Source organism: Leucopleurus acutus (genome assembly GCF_964270905.1).
Source record: "Leucopleurus acutus genome assembly, chromosome: 4".
In the NCBI taxonomy this organism is placed as follows: domain Eukaryota; kingdom Metazoa; phylum Chordata; class Mammalia; order Artiodactyla; family Delphinidae; genus Leucopleurus; species Leucopleurus acutus.
This window is the reverse complement of record NC_139146.1, coordinates 29,946,621-29,961,489: the sequence shown is the minus strand read 5'-3', so window position 1 is coordinate 29,961,489 and position 14,869 is coordinate 29,946,621. Positions and strand designations below refer to the sequence as shown.

Here is a 14,869-nt window from a genome sequence, read left to right as displayed (position 1 = left end):
CAATATCTGGAAAATAGTGAATCAGAAACATTCTCTCAGATCATACTGATTCAAAATCTCCCTCAGGATTGAATACATTATTTGATATTAGCTAAAAAGGTAATGGGTGTATGAATAGAAAATAAGAAACATAACATATTGTTATATTACATTGAGTTATATTAAAATTCCATGATATAGACAATTAACATTAAGGAGAAGAATTTTTTTAATATAATTGATTTTTTAAAAATATTTATTTCATTTACTTTATTTTTGGCTGTGTTGGGTCTTTGTTGCTGCACGCAGACTCTCTAGTCTTTGCGAGCGGGGGCTACTCTTCATCGCGGTGCACGGGCTTCTCATCACAGTGGCTTCTCTTGCTGCGGAGCACAGGCTCTAGGCACGTGGGCTTCAGTAGTTGTGGCACGTGGGCCCAGTAGTTGTGGCTCGTGGGCTATAGAGCACAGGCTCAGTAGTTGTGGCGCATGGGCTTAGTTGCTCCACGGCATGTGGGATCTTCCCGAATCAGGGCTCAAACCTGTGTCCCCTGCATTGGCAGGCGGATTCTTCACCACTGCGCCACCAGGGAAGCCCCAAGGAGAAGAATTTATAATTAGCTTTAAAAGCATGAATTTGAGTTCAAGTCAAATTTATAAACTCCCCAATTCCAATAAAAACACAGCTTTCCCCCCCACCCCAAAGGCTTAGGTCATAAGTTTTAGTTTATTAAATAGGTTTTGCTGGATGGGTTACTATTTTACATTGATAGCCATTATTGTAAATGTTCTTATGGTCTGAAACTCTGGCACAAAGTGATTTACTTACACTAATGAAACACTGAGAAATCTGTAAAAATTGATTCAGAAATGAACTTTAAGTCCAAGATGGGGGGTTTGCATCACGTTTGCAAGCAGTACCTGTAAATGGCTGGATGATTGTATGTAAGATTATACTATCCTTTCCTACTCTTTTCCTTTATACCATGATTGCCTATGTATTTCACTAGCTCAACATTTTGCCCACAGATATAGATGAATGTCAGATGGGTATCTCAGTTTGCCCTCCCACCTCCTCCAAGTGCATCAATACTGAAGGTGGCCATGTCTGCCGGTGCTCAGAAGGCTACCAGGGAGATGGGATCCACTGCCTCGGTAAGAGAGCTGTGTGCAGGGGGCCAAGGGTGAAGGCAGGCCTTGGAGAATCACCAAACACTGGGTGTGGCGGGCCAAGAAAAGACAGGAGAGAATTGCGCTGACACACATGTTAAGACTAAAAGAGGAGTTGTGTGATCTGTTCAAACTGACATATTTCAGTTTGGGGTAAATAGTCAATTTCGTGCCCTTCGGCCATGACCGCACTAGTCAGCTTCTACACTCTGCAGAGGCTGTTTTCCCCTCTGCCTTTCTAATTCTTTCTCCAGGGGTTGAGTGACATCAGTGCCTCATCGATAACTCCACACCTCGAGCCATCATGGGGGGAACTGGACAGCATTTTCTTTATCACTGAATTTGGCAATTGAACCGTGGTGAACTGCAGGGCTGATGTGGGTTTGTTGGAGGTCACGGCTGTGTGTAAAGGGAAGGAGGCGTGGTTCTGTGAAAGGGCTCACAGCTGGCTCTTGATAAGTTCAAGCCGTTGACATTTAGAATCAAGCAAGGAATGATTAAGACCTCTTTCATAATCACCATCCTCTGCCAAGGTCTGGGTGTGGCTTGCTGGGTTGGGAGTTCACCTAGTGGGTGTCATGTACCGTTCCAGGTGTAACACAATGTCACGGTACAAGTGAAGACCTGCCTGAAGCCATCTTGGCCCGGTAAAATAGTTATCTCATGTTTTATGGGGCTTTAACATGTCTCTTTCAGTATTTTCCTTTCCTTCTGAAAACATAAAAATCTTTTCGCTGTGAGGGGCAGATGCCTTGATAGCAAACTAAAATGGCATTGCTTTCTCGCACATGTTGAGGTTAAAGATGAAATATCAGTCATAACTACCAATTTTCTGGACCTGGTTGGTTTAAATCAGACGTTTATCAGATTAGTTTTGTGGAGTCCACAGACATCTGTAAAGACTCTTTTCAGCACATATTTGGCTGTCAATTGGGAAAATGTCACTGCTCTAATTAAGCAGGCTCCTAGATAATTTAGACAAACAGGCTTTATATTTAATTTACTTTGAAGAAAAAGGAAGGTATACTTTCTTGGATGTTTAAACTCATTATACTCTTGATTCTCACTCTGTTACTCACACATCTCCATCCATGGAGCAGAGTGTCATGGCCCAGCCTGCCTGGTTGGCATGGCGTCTCGGGCCACATGGAAGCCCTGAGCTTGTTCTTGTTCTCCGCACTGCCCCCCAGCCCCATGTATATACAGTAGATATAGAGATGTAGTAGATACAGTGCTTTGAACCATGCCCGGCACACAATAAGTGCTATATAAAACTGTTGTTGTTATTCTTAAGAGTAACTGTGTTTCTTGGCCAACAGTACATCATTGTTTTTGCTTCTCTCTCATTCTCAAGGTGATGGTTCATAGAGATTGCAGTAGGATGTCAGTTTAAAAAAAAAAAAAAAGACTCCCTTTGGGCTATTCAGGTTAGTGATTCAATGTGGCAAATATTTAATTGACCCCTATTAGTGCAAAGACACAGAGCTGGGATCTGTGAGGAATGCCAAGATGAGGAAGGCAGTCCTTGCTTACATGGAGAACATGATCTAAAAGAAATGCAGCTGTGATAAGTGGTGAAGAAAGGTATGCATCATAAGAGAAGTAAAAACTAAGTGGAAGTTCAGAACCGGTAGACATATCTGTTTGAGGTATTGGGAAAGACTTCATGGAGGAAGTATCGTTTTGGATGGAACTGGGGGCATAAGTACATTTTTATTATGCAGTAATGTGAAGGAGTGGGGAGCACTGCAGGCATGAACATATCACAGGTCTTATTGGGGGGGGGGTAGAGAAAAGCCTAGAGCCTTAAGTATAGACTGTGTGTCTATACTTGTGTGAAGGAGAACAGAAACTGAGTCTGGCAAGGTGATGTCTCCATCTGCTCTGGCTACCATTAAAAGTACTGTGTAGACTGGGTGGCCTAAACAACAGACATTTATTTTCTTAGAGTTTTGGAGGCCAGGAGTCCCAGATTAAGGTGCTGGCAGATTTGGTTCCTGGTGAGGACTCTTCCTGGCTTGCAGACGGCCCCCTTCTTACTCCACACTCACCTGCCCTTTCCTCTGTGGCTTGTGGAGAGAGTGAGAGAGGGAGAGAGAGATACCTCTGGTATCTCTTCCTCTTCTTAGAAGGACATCAATCCCGTTGGATTAGGGCCTCACTCTTATGACTTCATATAAGCTTGATTGCTTCCTTATAGGTCCTGTCTCCAAATATAGTCACTCTGGGGGTTAGGGCTTCAACATATGAATTTTGGGGAGATGCAATTCAGTCCATAACAGGTAAGTTGAGTTATATTTGTGGAAAACTAGAATCTGAAAGTCAGGCATTGGGGTTTTACTTCTCTAGACCAGCACCATCCAGTAGAAATATAATGTCAGTCACATATGTAATTTTAAATTTTTTGTAGCTACATTACAAAAAGCAAAAAGAAACAGGTGAAATTAATTTTAATAATATTTTATTTAATTCAATATATATCCCAAATATTAACAGCTTAATGTATAATCAATATAAAAAAGTATCATCATTATTTTAAAATTGGAGTATAGTTGCTTTACAGTGTTGTGTTAGTTTCTGCTGTACAGCAAAGTGAGTCAGCTATACGTATACATATATCCCCTCTTTTTTGGATTTCCTTCCTATTTAGGTCACCACAGAGCACTGAGTAGAGTTCCCTGTGCTATACAGTTGGTTCTCATTAGCTATCCATAATATAAAAATTACTGATATATTTTATGTTCTTTCATAGTTGGTACTACGTCCACAAAATCTGGCGTGTGTTTTACACTTACAGTACATTTCAGTGTGGACTAGCTGAAGTTCAGGTGCTCAGTACCTACATATGGCGATGGCTACCATATGAGGCAGCACAGCTCTAGGAAACAGACAACTACTGGCGGCATCTGAGTCGAGTGTTGCAGTGACGGGAGATGTGGTTCGGGAAGATTAATGTGGCACTGGTGTTTAGGAGAGAAGTGGAGGAGAGATGGGAGGCAGGGAGTGTTGTAAGGCTGCTCCTCTTACAGCAATGGAAAATTGAAGAGAAGAAGGACCTAAAGGTTAGGGTGGTGGTAACTGAGAAAATAAAAGATGGGTAGTTGGGAAAAAAGTGATGACTTTGTTCATATTTATGTAAAAAAAGGCAAAAATGTTGAATTTGATATGATCTGAACTACTAAATGTTTACCTAGAGATAGTTTACCATCTCCAACTTTCCCACTGAGCTACATGAGCTGGGAAATTTCCTTTCTTTCCAAGCAGTAGGAAAACTTCCAGCCTCATGTCAGGAGTTTACCTGCATGGGCAAGGAGCCAAGGGGCCCAGTCCATCTCTCTCTCCAACATTTATAATAGAATTTTTGAATCTAAAAATGTATAGAGCTCTGAGAACATGTGGCATGACAGAAGTTGAAGATGCTCCCTTTCCAGAATATTGGGGTTTCCAATTATACCACCCTCTGTCTCCTCTGCACCCTACTTTTCTCTTTCCTACTCCCCTTTCCTGACAGATATTGATGAGTGCCAACTGGGTGTGCACACCTGTGGGGAAAATGCCGCCTGTACAAATACGGAGGGAAACTACACCTGCACATGTGCTGGCAACTCATCTGAACCTGGACGGATTTGCCCTGGTAGGTTGGTGGGTGGTCCAGATCCAAGGGGAGGGACTCGATTCTGAAAAAATCAGTACCCAAGTGTATTTCCATTAGAGCTTCTAGAAATCACTCAGTTCAATCAGGCTGGTGAGTTTACTTTCCTGATTAGATTGATGCTGTGGTTGAGAATGTGAAATGGCCCAAGTTTTCTTAATTTAATAGCATCTGGAATAAATCCTTTTTTATTATTCACAATTCAATAAAGGTGGGAACACAGGTGGTTCTCTTTAACTATGCAGCTAATGTCCTGATTTGTAGTGTTGATTTTGGGGGCTGCTGGGAAAGCTCTGCAGGGCTAGACAGGTTGGGGAGGATGTCCGGACTCTTAGCATTTTGAATCACTTTCAAGGATTTTAAAATAAGCTTTTTCTGAACTTAAAAATTTTAATCTAAAGATAGAATCCCATTTTTAATGAACTTAAAGAAGTAGCAAAATCACTATTTTTTTTTCCCATTCCTTTAGGAAATAGCTGTTGCCAAAGTGAAGAGGTAGATACTATTTCGTCTTGTTATATAAGGGGGAATATGGCTTGCAGAGGAACTGTTTTTTTAAATAAAGTTGGAGTTACAAGGGATATCAGTGTTCATCTATGCCATCTCTCCAGTTTCAAAATGGTCCTATTCCATTCTAGAAATTTGACATATGTCATTTGAAATTCTTAATAAAATTGCATTTAATTTTTTTTAAGTCAGTATTTCTTGATCTGAATCAGAACTTTAAAAAATGTTAATAATTGTCGCTTCCTTCTTCCTGAACCCTCCCCCATAACAGCAGTATCTTCTTACCATCAGCACCCAGAAGGGGAGCTGGCTTCATAGACCCTAGAAGCCAGGGTCAGCTAAGTCATTGCCAGCTATTTACCTGTCTCAGCTCTGCAAGCAGAAAACATCCTGAGAAAGGAAGGTTCTGCACTTGCTCGGGTCTCTGTTTTTTTAGCATATTATTTTCTCAAATAATTTGCTGTTCTTAAAGGTACTGAAAGACTCCTAACATTTATGTAGTCAGCTACACAACCTAATGTTTTCCTTTTCAAGAGCAGCAAACCATTCAATAAAACGGACTTCCCCACTTTGGCATCCCCTCTGTTATGGTAACATTTCCTTTCTGTCAAAGTTGCTAATCTTGTCTTTGAGGGCTCCCCTACAACTTAAATAGTTTTTAGAAGAAAGTCTCGTGTGGGAGAAATTTTTGAGACTCCCAGGAAACTAGGGGTAGTGGACTGTGTAGCGGTAGGTGGTTTATAAGTCATCAAGAGATACTGTTGTTCAGTGAGACGCTCTTAAGCTAACTGCTGTTTTTGGATGATGGATGTGCTTTTATAATGAGATCTGCACTCGGAATTCATATGGTCTTGGGATTGACCATTCTCTTACAGCCTCCAACATGCTTTATGTCAAATAATGCTGCACCTAAGGAAAGAATGGCTGGCTCCATGGTGAAGGACACGAGGTCTGGTTAAGAAAGTGAAACTGTTGTTCTATATCACAACTATTGGTCTGTCTCACAAATTGTTCACGGAAACTACTTCCTGATATCGATATCTGAAAGACCCCGATCACTTCAGAAAGTAAAAGAAATGCCTTTGCTTCTTCTAGACTCAACTCCACCCTCTCATCCCAGGGAGGATGGCCGCTCTCCTGGGAGAAATATTTACCCCGAATGTCCCCCATCCCACGATGGGTACTGCCTCCATGGCGGTGTGTGTATGTATCTTGAAGCGGTCGACAGCTATGCCTGCAAGTAAGTCAAGCTATTTTTCTGATGGCACAGAGATATGATATCGCAGCCCATAACTTTTAGCAGATTCAGAAAACTTATACTGCGATTTTTCTATAATTAGGCGTTTCCATAGGGAAAAAGATAATTTATATATGTAACCCTTTATTTACATATATAAATTCTGTGTGTGTATTACACCTTTCCTGCATATTTCACCACCCCCTGCCCCTAACCCGGTGCTAGTGGTAAATATTAAATGTAAGGAACTGGTTATTTTCCCTCTTATTTAAATAACTTGATGTTACTACTGGTATAGGCTGGGGATTAAACTGAGAGAATTTCTTAAAACTTTGATTTATTTTCTGCCAAATAGATGGAGCGCATCAATGCTATGTTTCTGAATTTTAAAAAGTGTTATATATATTCACACTGGACTTCTTGCCTTCAATGCTCAAAACTAACATATTTTTCCTTCTTTACTTCCTAATAGTTGGCATTTACTTTTTTTTTTTTTTTTTTTTTTTTTTGCGTTATGCGAGCCTCTCCCGTCGCGGAGCACAGGCTCCGGACACGCAGGCTCAGTGGCCATGGCTCACGGGCCCAGGTGCTCCGCGGCATGTGGGATCTTCCCGGACCGGGGCACGAACCCGTGTCCCCTGCATCGGCAGGCGGACTCTCAACCACTGCGCCACCAGGGAAGCCCGGCGTTTACATTTTTGTTGTTTGGTAACAACTGCTGGATGCAACCATGGCTGCCTTTGCTCTGCTTTTGTCCCTGTGATGGTTTCAGTGGGCTAAGTGTCAACCTGAAGAGAGGGTTCAAGGAAGCCCTGGAACTATGAGGTGTTCCCACCGCACTCACTCAGAAACCATGGCCCTCAGTTTTTAGTAAAAACCACACCCAGAAGATCTAGTTTTGTATCAAATCTTACTTTTAATTATTTTCATAATTTGAAGGCAATCGGAGGGAATTGATAGATACTGAAAAATGAATAGGTCTCCTATGGCTGGACTCCTGACTCATTGATAATTTTCTCTGTGCCTAGTGAAGGAATGATGAAATACTTCGATCCTCATGAATAGATGCTATGAGCTTAGAGGCTTTGATTATTTTATCGCTAATAATCAGCAGAAACATAGTCTAAATTATAAGAAGAATAAGTTATATTCTGTGACAAAGTAAATGGCCTTTCATTATAAATCACATCAGCCTGACACAAACAGTGAAAAATGCTCATGAATATTAGCAAAAATGACTCAGTTCTAATAGAAATCTGCTTTCATAGTCATATTTCATGCTGTGATTTTCTAACCTAAGATAAATTTAGTACTTAATGATAATCATCCTTGATTTTGATAATAAGAATCAAATTGTTTTTACCTGTTCCTGGCTTCTTGTTGTTACAGATAATGGAATTATGAAAACAAGTGTCCTAGCAATGGTTTGTGTTTCTCTCTGATACTTTAACTTTGGGTTATTAAAGACATTATAGACCTAGAGTCTGTCATACAAAGTGAAGTAAGTCAGAAAGAGAAAAACAAATACCATATGCTAACACATATATATGGAATCTAAAAAAAAAAAAATGGTTCTAATGAACCTAGGGCAGGACAGGAATAAAGACTCCGATGTAGAGAATGGACTTGAGGACATGGGGAAGGGGAAGGGGAAGCTGGGATGAAGTGAGAGGGTGGCATGGACATATATACACTACCAAATGTAAAGTAGATAGCTAGTGGGAAGCAGCTGCATAGCACAGGGAGATCAGCTCGGTGCTTTGTGACCACCTAGAGGGGTGGGATAGGGAGGGTGGGAGGGAGGGAGATACAAGAGGGAAGAGATACGGGGATATATGTATATGTATAACTGATTCACTTTGTTATAAAGCAGAAACTAACACACCATTGTAAAGCAATTATACTCCAATAAAGTTGTTTAAAAAAAAAAGAGGACATTATAATAAGAAGAAGGGTACTGCAGGGTTGCCTATTGCAGTCAGCACGTTAATTTCATTTGGCCCTCATAGCAGCAATTCATTAAATGATTTGTGAACTCTTTAGCACACTGCTTTCCTTTCTGTCATTAAATCCTGATGAATATATCATATTCCCCTAATAATGTTTCAAACACGAGTTGCTCCAAAATGACAATTAAGCGAGATCTAACACTTAAATTTAAGGACCTTTAATCAAAAGCAGCATTTAAAATATCACCAGAGTTCCCATTAATCTGGATCATAACTTTGTTTTTGAATTCTATATTTAATAAAAGTGTGGTTTAATCAGATGTCCAACCCTTCCCTCCTTCCCCGCCCCAATGACCTCACCTTGTAGTTTTTTAATTCCATAATAACACAACTCCAAGGAGTGCTTCCCAGTCCAGCTTTTATTAGAAACACTTCACAGGCATCATTCCACACAGAGTGTGCTTAACGTTGTGAGCACGTTAATAAAGGAATGCACTTCCTTCCTTGTTTGGAGGCAACGAAAGCTCCCCTCAGATGCAAGACCCACTGGCTGCCCCGGGGATGCAGAGGATGTGGGAACTGGAAGTCTCCACACCCAAGGTCCTCCTCACAGATTCCCCACTCTGGGGATTCTCAGAGGACCCCAAACCTCCTGAGCACAGAAGAGGTCCTCATTCATTCTGGTTTGTCTTTGAACCAACCCACACCCTATGGGGCAGGTCTTCTTCAGCCCAAGTTCTCCAACAACAGTGCTGTGAAATGTTTCATGAAAAAAGGGTTGTGAATGGGCAGAAGACCTAAACAGACATTTCTCCAAAGAAGATATACAGATTGCCAACAAACACATGAAAGGATGCTCAACATCACTAATCATTAGAGAAATGCAAATCAAAACTACAATGAGATATCATCTCACACCCATCAGAATGGCCATCATCAAAAAATCTACAAACAATAAATGCTGGAATGGGTGTGGAGGAAAGGGAACACTTGCACTGCTGGTGGGAATGTGAATTGGTTCAGCCACTATGGAGAACAGTATGGAGGTTCCTTAAAAAACTAAAAATAGAACTACCATATGACCCAGCAATCCCACTACTGAGCATACACCCTGAGAAAACCATAATTCAAAAAAGTCATGTACCACAATGTTTATTGCAGCACAATTTACAATAGGCAGGACATGGAAGCAACCTAAGTGTCCATCGACAGATGAATGGATAAAGATGTGGCACATACATACAATGGAATATTAGCCATACAAAGAAACGAAATTGAGTTATTTGTAGTGAAGTGGATGGACCTCAAGTCTGTCATAACAGAGTGAAGTAAGTCAGAAAGAGAAAAACAAATACCATATGCTGACGTATATATGTGGCATCTAAAAAAAAAAAAAGGTTCTGAAGAACCTAGAGGCAGGACAGGAATAAAGATGCAGATGTAGAGAATGGACTTGAGGACAAGGGGAGGGGGAAGAGTAAGCTGGGACAAAGTGAGAGAGTGTCATGGACATATATACACTACCAAATGTAAAATAGATAGCTAGTGGCAAGCAGCTGCATAGCACAGGGAGATCAGCTCATTGCTTTGTGACCACCTAGAGGGGTGGGATAGGGGAGGGTGGGAGGGAGGGAGATGCAAGAGGGAAGAGATATGGGAACATATGTGTATGTATAACTGATTCACTTTGTTATAAAGCAGAAACTAACACACCATTGTAAAGCAATTATACTCCAATAAAGATGTAAAAAAAAAACCAAAACAAAACCTGAAGAACTAGTGGAGTGTGGCCTGCCCTTGTGAAAAGCTGGCTGATTGCTCTGGACCTTATAAGGCTGAGAGGCTTTGATATTGCAGCCTCTTTGGCTCCCAGTTCTCTTGTCACGTGCGTGGCATATTCCTTGAGACCCTAAGATCTATGAGAGGATTGGAGGTGTGGCCTATTAATATCCAACAGTTTAAAGGTGGCTGCTAGGGGCTTCCCTGGTGGCGCAGTGGTTGAGAGTCTGCCTGCCGATGCAGGGGACGCGGGTTCGTGCCCCGGTCCGGGAAGATCCCACATGCCGCGGAGTGGCTGGGTCTGTGAGCCATGGCCATTGAGCCTGCGCATCCGGAGCCTGTGCTCTGCAACGGGAGAGGCCACAACAGTGAGAGACCCGCGTACCGCAAAAAAAAAAAAAAAAAAAAAGTGGCTGCTAGGCGTTGATAGTAAACGTCTATAACCAAGGACAGCTAGAATTAAAACAGCATACAGGAAAGCCAGGAATAACCTGATGGTCCTTTATGCTTCCTACACTCAGATCCTGCATTCTCTGGTAGGATCACTTCTAGAAGAATAGTTTTTCAGAGGTGCCTGGAACTTAAAACTCTTTTTGGAAGTGGCCCAATGTAGTAGAAAGAACACAGACTTTGAAATCAGAGAACCATTTGAATCAAACCTGCCATTCACGAGCCGTGTGAAAAATTACTTAACTCCTTTGAATCTCACTTTCCTCATCTATAAAATGGGAATATGCCATCAAAAATAAAATGAATAAAAGTGCCTAGTACAATAGTGGAAACATAAGGTGCATAACAATCACTAGTTACTTTCCCTCTTGTCTTTGAAAGTGACTCGCCAAAGCTTCTATAACCAGCTCAGGTAGAACTAGGACTAGACTTGAGACCTTCTGGGCCTTCAGCCATGATGCATGCTTCGTCTAATGCTTTTCCCTTGCTGCCTCTTCCCCCCATGGGGACTGGTATCAGTCCTCTGTGTATTCATTCCTTTACCTCCTTTTGGAACAAAGTGGGGACATGGATATACATACAGAGAGTGGATCCAGAGCCAGGGTGAAGAAATTCCTAACAAGTGAGCAACACAAAATTTCTAGCAGAATATTTTTAAAGTTTATGCTCTTGCAAAGAATAATAGAATATAGTTCTACCCAAGCTCCTGAGAGTTTCTGGAAGCGTGTATTCCCAGTAGATGGCAGCATTGTTTCATTTACTTTCATCTAAAGGTTCGCAGGCTGCGTTGCCCGCTGGTAATTCCAGTAACAATTTCACTAATGAAACAGCAGGATGTTGGTGAATGCCTCTTAATGCCTCTTTTCCTCCACTTAGTTCTCCCTTGAAGAAGTAGGCAAATGCTTGTGTGTCACCACCGAGTCCTTCTGAGTCTGTGATTTTAAAAAAGAAGGAAAAATGGTTTCCTCTGCAGACTAGTCTATGCTTCCAGTTCAGAGACTACTCAACATTCTTTTACAACCTGGTCTCAAGTGAAAGACTCTGCTTTGAATTCTTCTTCCTTCCTTTGACCTATACTCATTGTAGTCTGGCTGAACATTTGTTCGAAAACTCCCTTGGCACTTAGGGCAGGGTTGCTTTATGTTGGTCTTAGAGGAAGCTTCACAGGATTTTAGCCTAACAGAAATTGATCTTTAATCAATGTTCTGCAGTGCCTTATAGAGGCGGTATGCAAATAATCCCCCATTAATCCCAGGGCCAACAGACCAATGGGGGAAGTCTGTGTTGCATTAACTTGTAAATTAGAGTGCTTTCAACTGACCCCTGATGGATTTTCCATATGTCCAAAGAGCTGAAGCTGAAATGCAGAAGTTGAGAGACGGCTGGGTATTGAGTGCAAAAATATAAGCGTTTTCGGCCTTGGCTCACTGCTGACCTCTGTTTGTATGTTGTCACAGCTGTGTCGTTGGTTACGTCGGGGAGCGATGTCAGCACCGAGACTTGAAGTGGTGGGAACTGCGCCATGCCGGCCACGGGCGGCAGCGGAGCGTCACCGCGGTGGCTGCCTGCGTGGTGGTGCTGCTTCTGCTACTGCTCCTGGGGCTGTGCGGGGCTCAGAAATACAGGTGACTTTGCTTCCACTGGAACTTTCAACCTCCTTCTAGCTCCTCCCAGGGGCTTCTTGAGATGAGCTGCTTCTACACACTTATTTCATTTAAAAACTGGAATAACAGTAAAAGAAAACAAAAAACGGTCCAGGATTTCATTGCTCTAAAACATCAGTGGATTTATTGTTCCATTCCAGTCTTTGCCCATAAACCTATGTAGTTTACTGGGTTGTTACTTAACCTCACACGTTTTTTGTTTGTTTGTTTTGTTTTGTTTTGTTTTGTTTGCGGTATGCGGGCCTCTCACTGTTGTGGCCTCTCCCGTTGCGGAGCACAGGCTCCGGACGCGCAGGCTCAGCGGCCATGGCTCACGGGCCCAGCCGCTCCGCAGCATGTGGGATCTTCCCGGACCGGGGCACGAACACGCGTCCACCGCATTGGCAGGCAGACGCTCAACCAGTGCGCCACCAGGGAAGCCCCCCTCACACGTTTTTATATTCCACTTTTTTTCTGTTAGCAGCATGTGCTTCCTCTCACGCCATCCCCGGCCTGTATAACTATAATTTTCATGGGTGCCATCCATTGAGTTGATTTCCCACAAAGCATTAACTTCTGTTCAAGAAACTCAGTTATCTTCCCTAACTTGGAAGGAAGTTTCGGGTCCTTGGAGTTTATGTTTTTAGTCATTTCAAGTTAAAAGTTCAGAACTGTGGAACGATGATATTTACACATTTATTAAAAAAAAAAAAACCCACTACATTAGGGTGAAGAAATGGGCATCACATTGTTTGTTCATTTTCCACTTTCTTAAAAAGTAAGCCAGCATCCTCCACTATCCTCAATACAGAAAAGCATTTTAGGCACTGTTGTAGTTTGTCTGGCATATATGACTTAATAAATGCTTTTTGTTATCGCTATGATTTTCCATGAACCGTAATCTTCCCCAAGGAGTCACACATTCCAAATCGTTTTCTATCTTGAGACACAGGATTCTCAGGCAAAAACTTGAAATTTTAATTCAGTGGTTCATCAGTAACATTGTACTTTTTAGCCTGGTGTTCAGTCAGTATCTTGGATATTTGTAGGAAGAATATTGAATAATCAGCGTTTCATCCCATTGGACAGAATCCCAAAAGGAAAGTAGATGATTGGCAAATCATGTAGAAAAAAATGGAAGGAAGAAACAAGTCCAAGTGTACTGTAATTATTAGGTATTTTTTCTTATTCTATGGACTATGACATAGTAAGTAATATGCTGCTAAGTTCAAATTAAAACTGCCAGTTTAAGCATTGCCACGTCACTCATGTACACCAATAAATACAGACCTAGCATTGGGTTTATCAGTTAGGAGTGTTTAGCAATTTTCTGTAAAGAGTTAAAATCAGTTATTCCTCCCTTCGTGTCAATCTGACCTGTTTTGTCTAGATTGACTGTTCGATACTATTTGTCCTGTGTATCTCTGAAAAGATTGTTTGTGGAACTAAATAATTTTAAAAGTATTGTACTATTATTACTTCATAAAACTTGTTGGGGACTTCCCTGGCGGTCCAGTGGTTAAGACTTTGCCTTCCAATGCAGGGGATGTGGGTTTGATCCCTGGTCAGGGAGCTAAGATCCCACATGCCTTGCGGCCAAAACACCAAAACATAAAACAGAAGCAATATTGTAACAAATTCAATAAGAAAGACTTTAAAAAATAAAAATAAAAAAATAAAACTGTTTCTTGGAAGGACCGCTTTGTAAAAAAATCAACAGGAAGTATTATGTCACAAACTATAACTTGCAACTTTGGAACTGTTTATATTAACCACTTCAATTTTTTTCCTTGATGCTTTTGATTAAAAATAATAACCCACACTATTTCCTGATGGGGTTCCATCTGTCTCATGGAATTCACAGCTCCTGGGATGGGCCTTCCACAGCAGCCCCTACCTTCCTTATTGCCCTTCCTCCGATGGTCAGACAGGCCTGTTTGACTGAGGGTTACATTCCTAGAGGGAATTAAGATGCTATCTGCCCTGAGATAGCAGCACTATTTTGGAATCTTGAGGCTGGCTGGTGGTCTCCCCACCACCTTTCCTTCATTGGTTTCCCTTAAATGGCTGCTCAGTATGTGATGTACCTGTCTCTCTCCCTCTCAAGGCTATGCTTTGAGGACAGGGATCCCACTTTCATGTTAGATCTCCCTCCCTTTCACCCCCTCCCCCAGGGCATGACACCATGCCTTGCATAGACCTGGAAGGAGCCTAGGCTTTGCATCCGTCGACTGAAAAAAAAAAAAAAAGCACAACGTGAGAGTTATGAGTTAAGTTTATTTGGGGCAAAATGAGGACTATAGCCCGGAAGACGGCATTTCAGTTAGCTCTGAGAAACTGCTCCAAAGAGGTAGGGGGCAAGGTCAGTATATATGTGACTTTGGTGAAGGGGGAGTACAGGCAATCAAGCACATATTTTTTGCAGAAGGTTGCCGCTAGTCTCGTGAAGGTTACTGCTACTCATGAGGGGGAGACGTCAACGTGAAGGATTTTAGTGCTTTGCT

General features: G+C 41.8%; 1 protein-coding gene across 1 annotated transcript in view; it reads left to right on the top strand.

The window, feature by feature from the left end:
- The window catches only part of EGF (epidermal growth factor), a 94,052-nt gene that overhangs the window by 72,326 nt on the left and 6,857 nt on the right, over positions 1-14,869 (top strand). The window contains exons 18-21 of the mRNA XM_082838534.1: positions 1,008-1,133; positions 4,660-4,782; positions 6,403-6,547; positions 12,180-12,347. Coding sequence (XP_082694660.1) covers positions 1,008-1,133; positions 4,660-4,782; positions 6,403-6,547; positions 12,180-12,347 — 562 coding nt within the window. The remainder of the gene's footprint in view (positions 1-1,007; positions 1,134-4,659; positions 4,783-6,402; positions 6,548-12,179; positions 12,348-14,869) is intronic.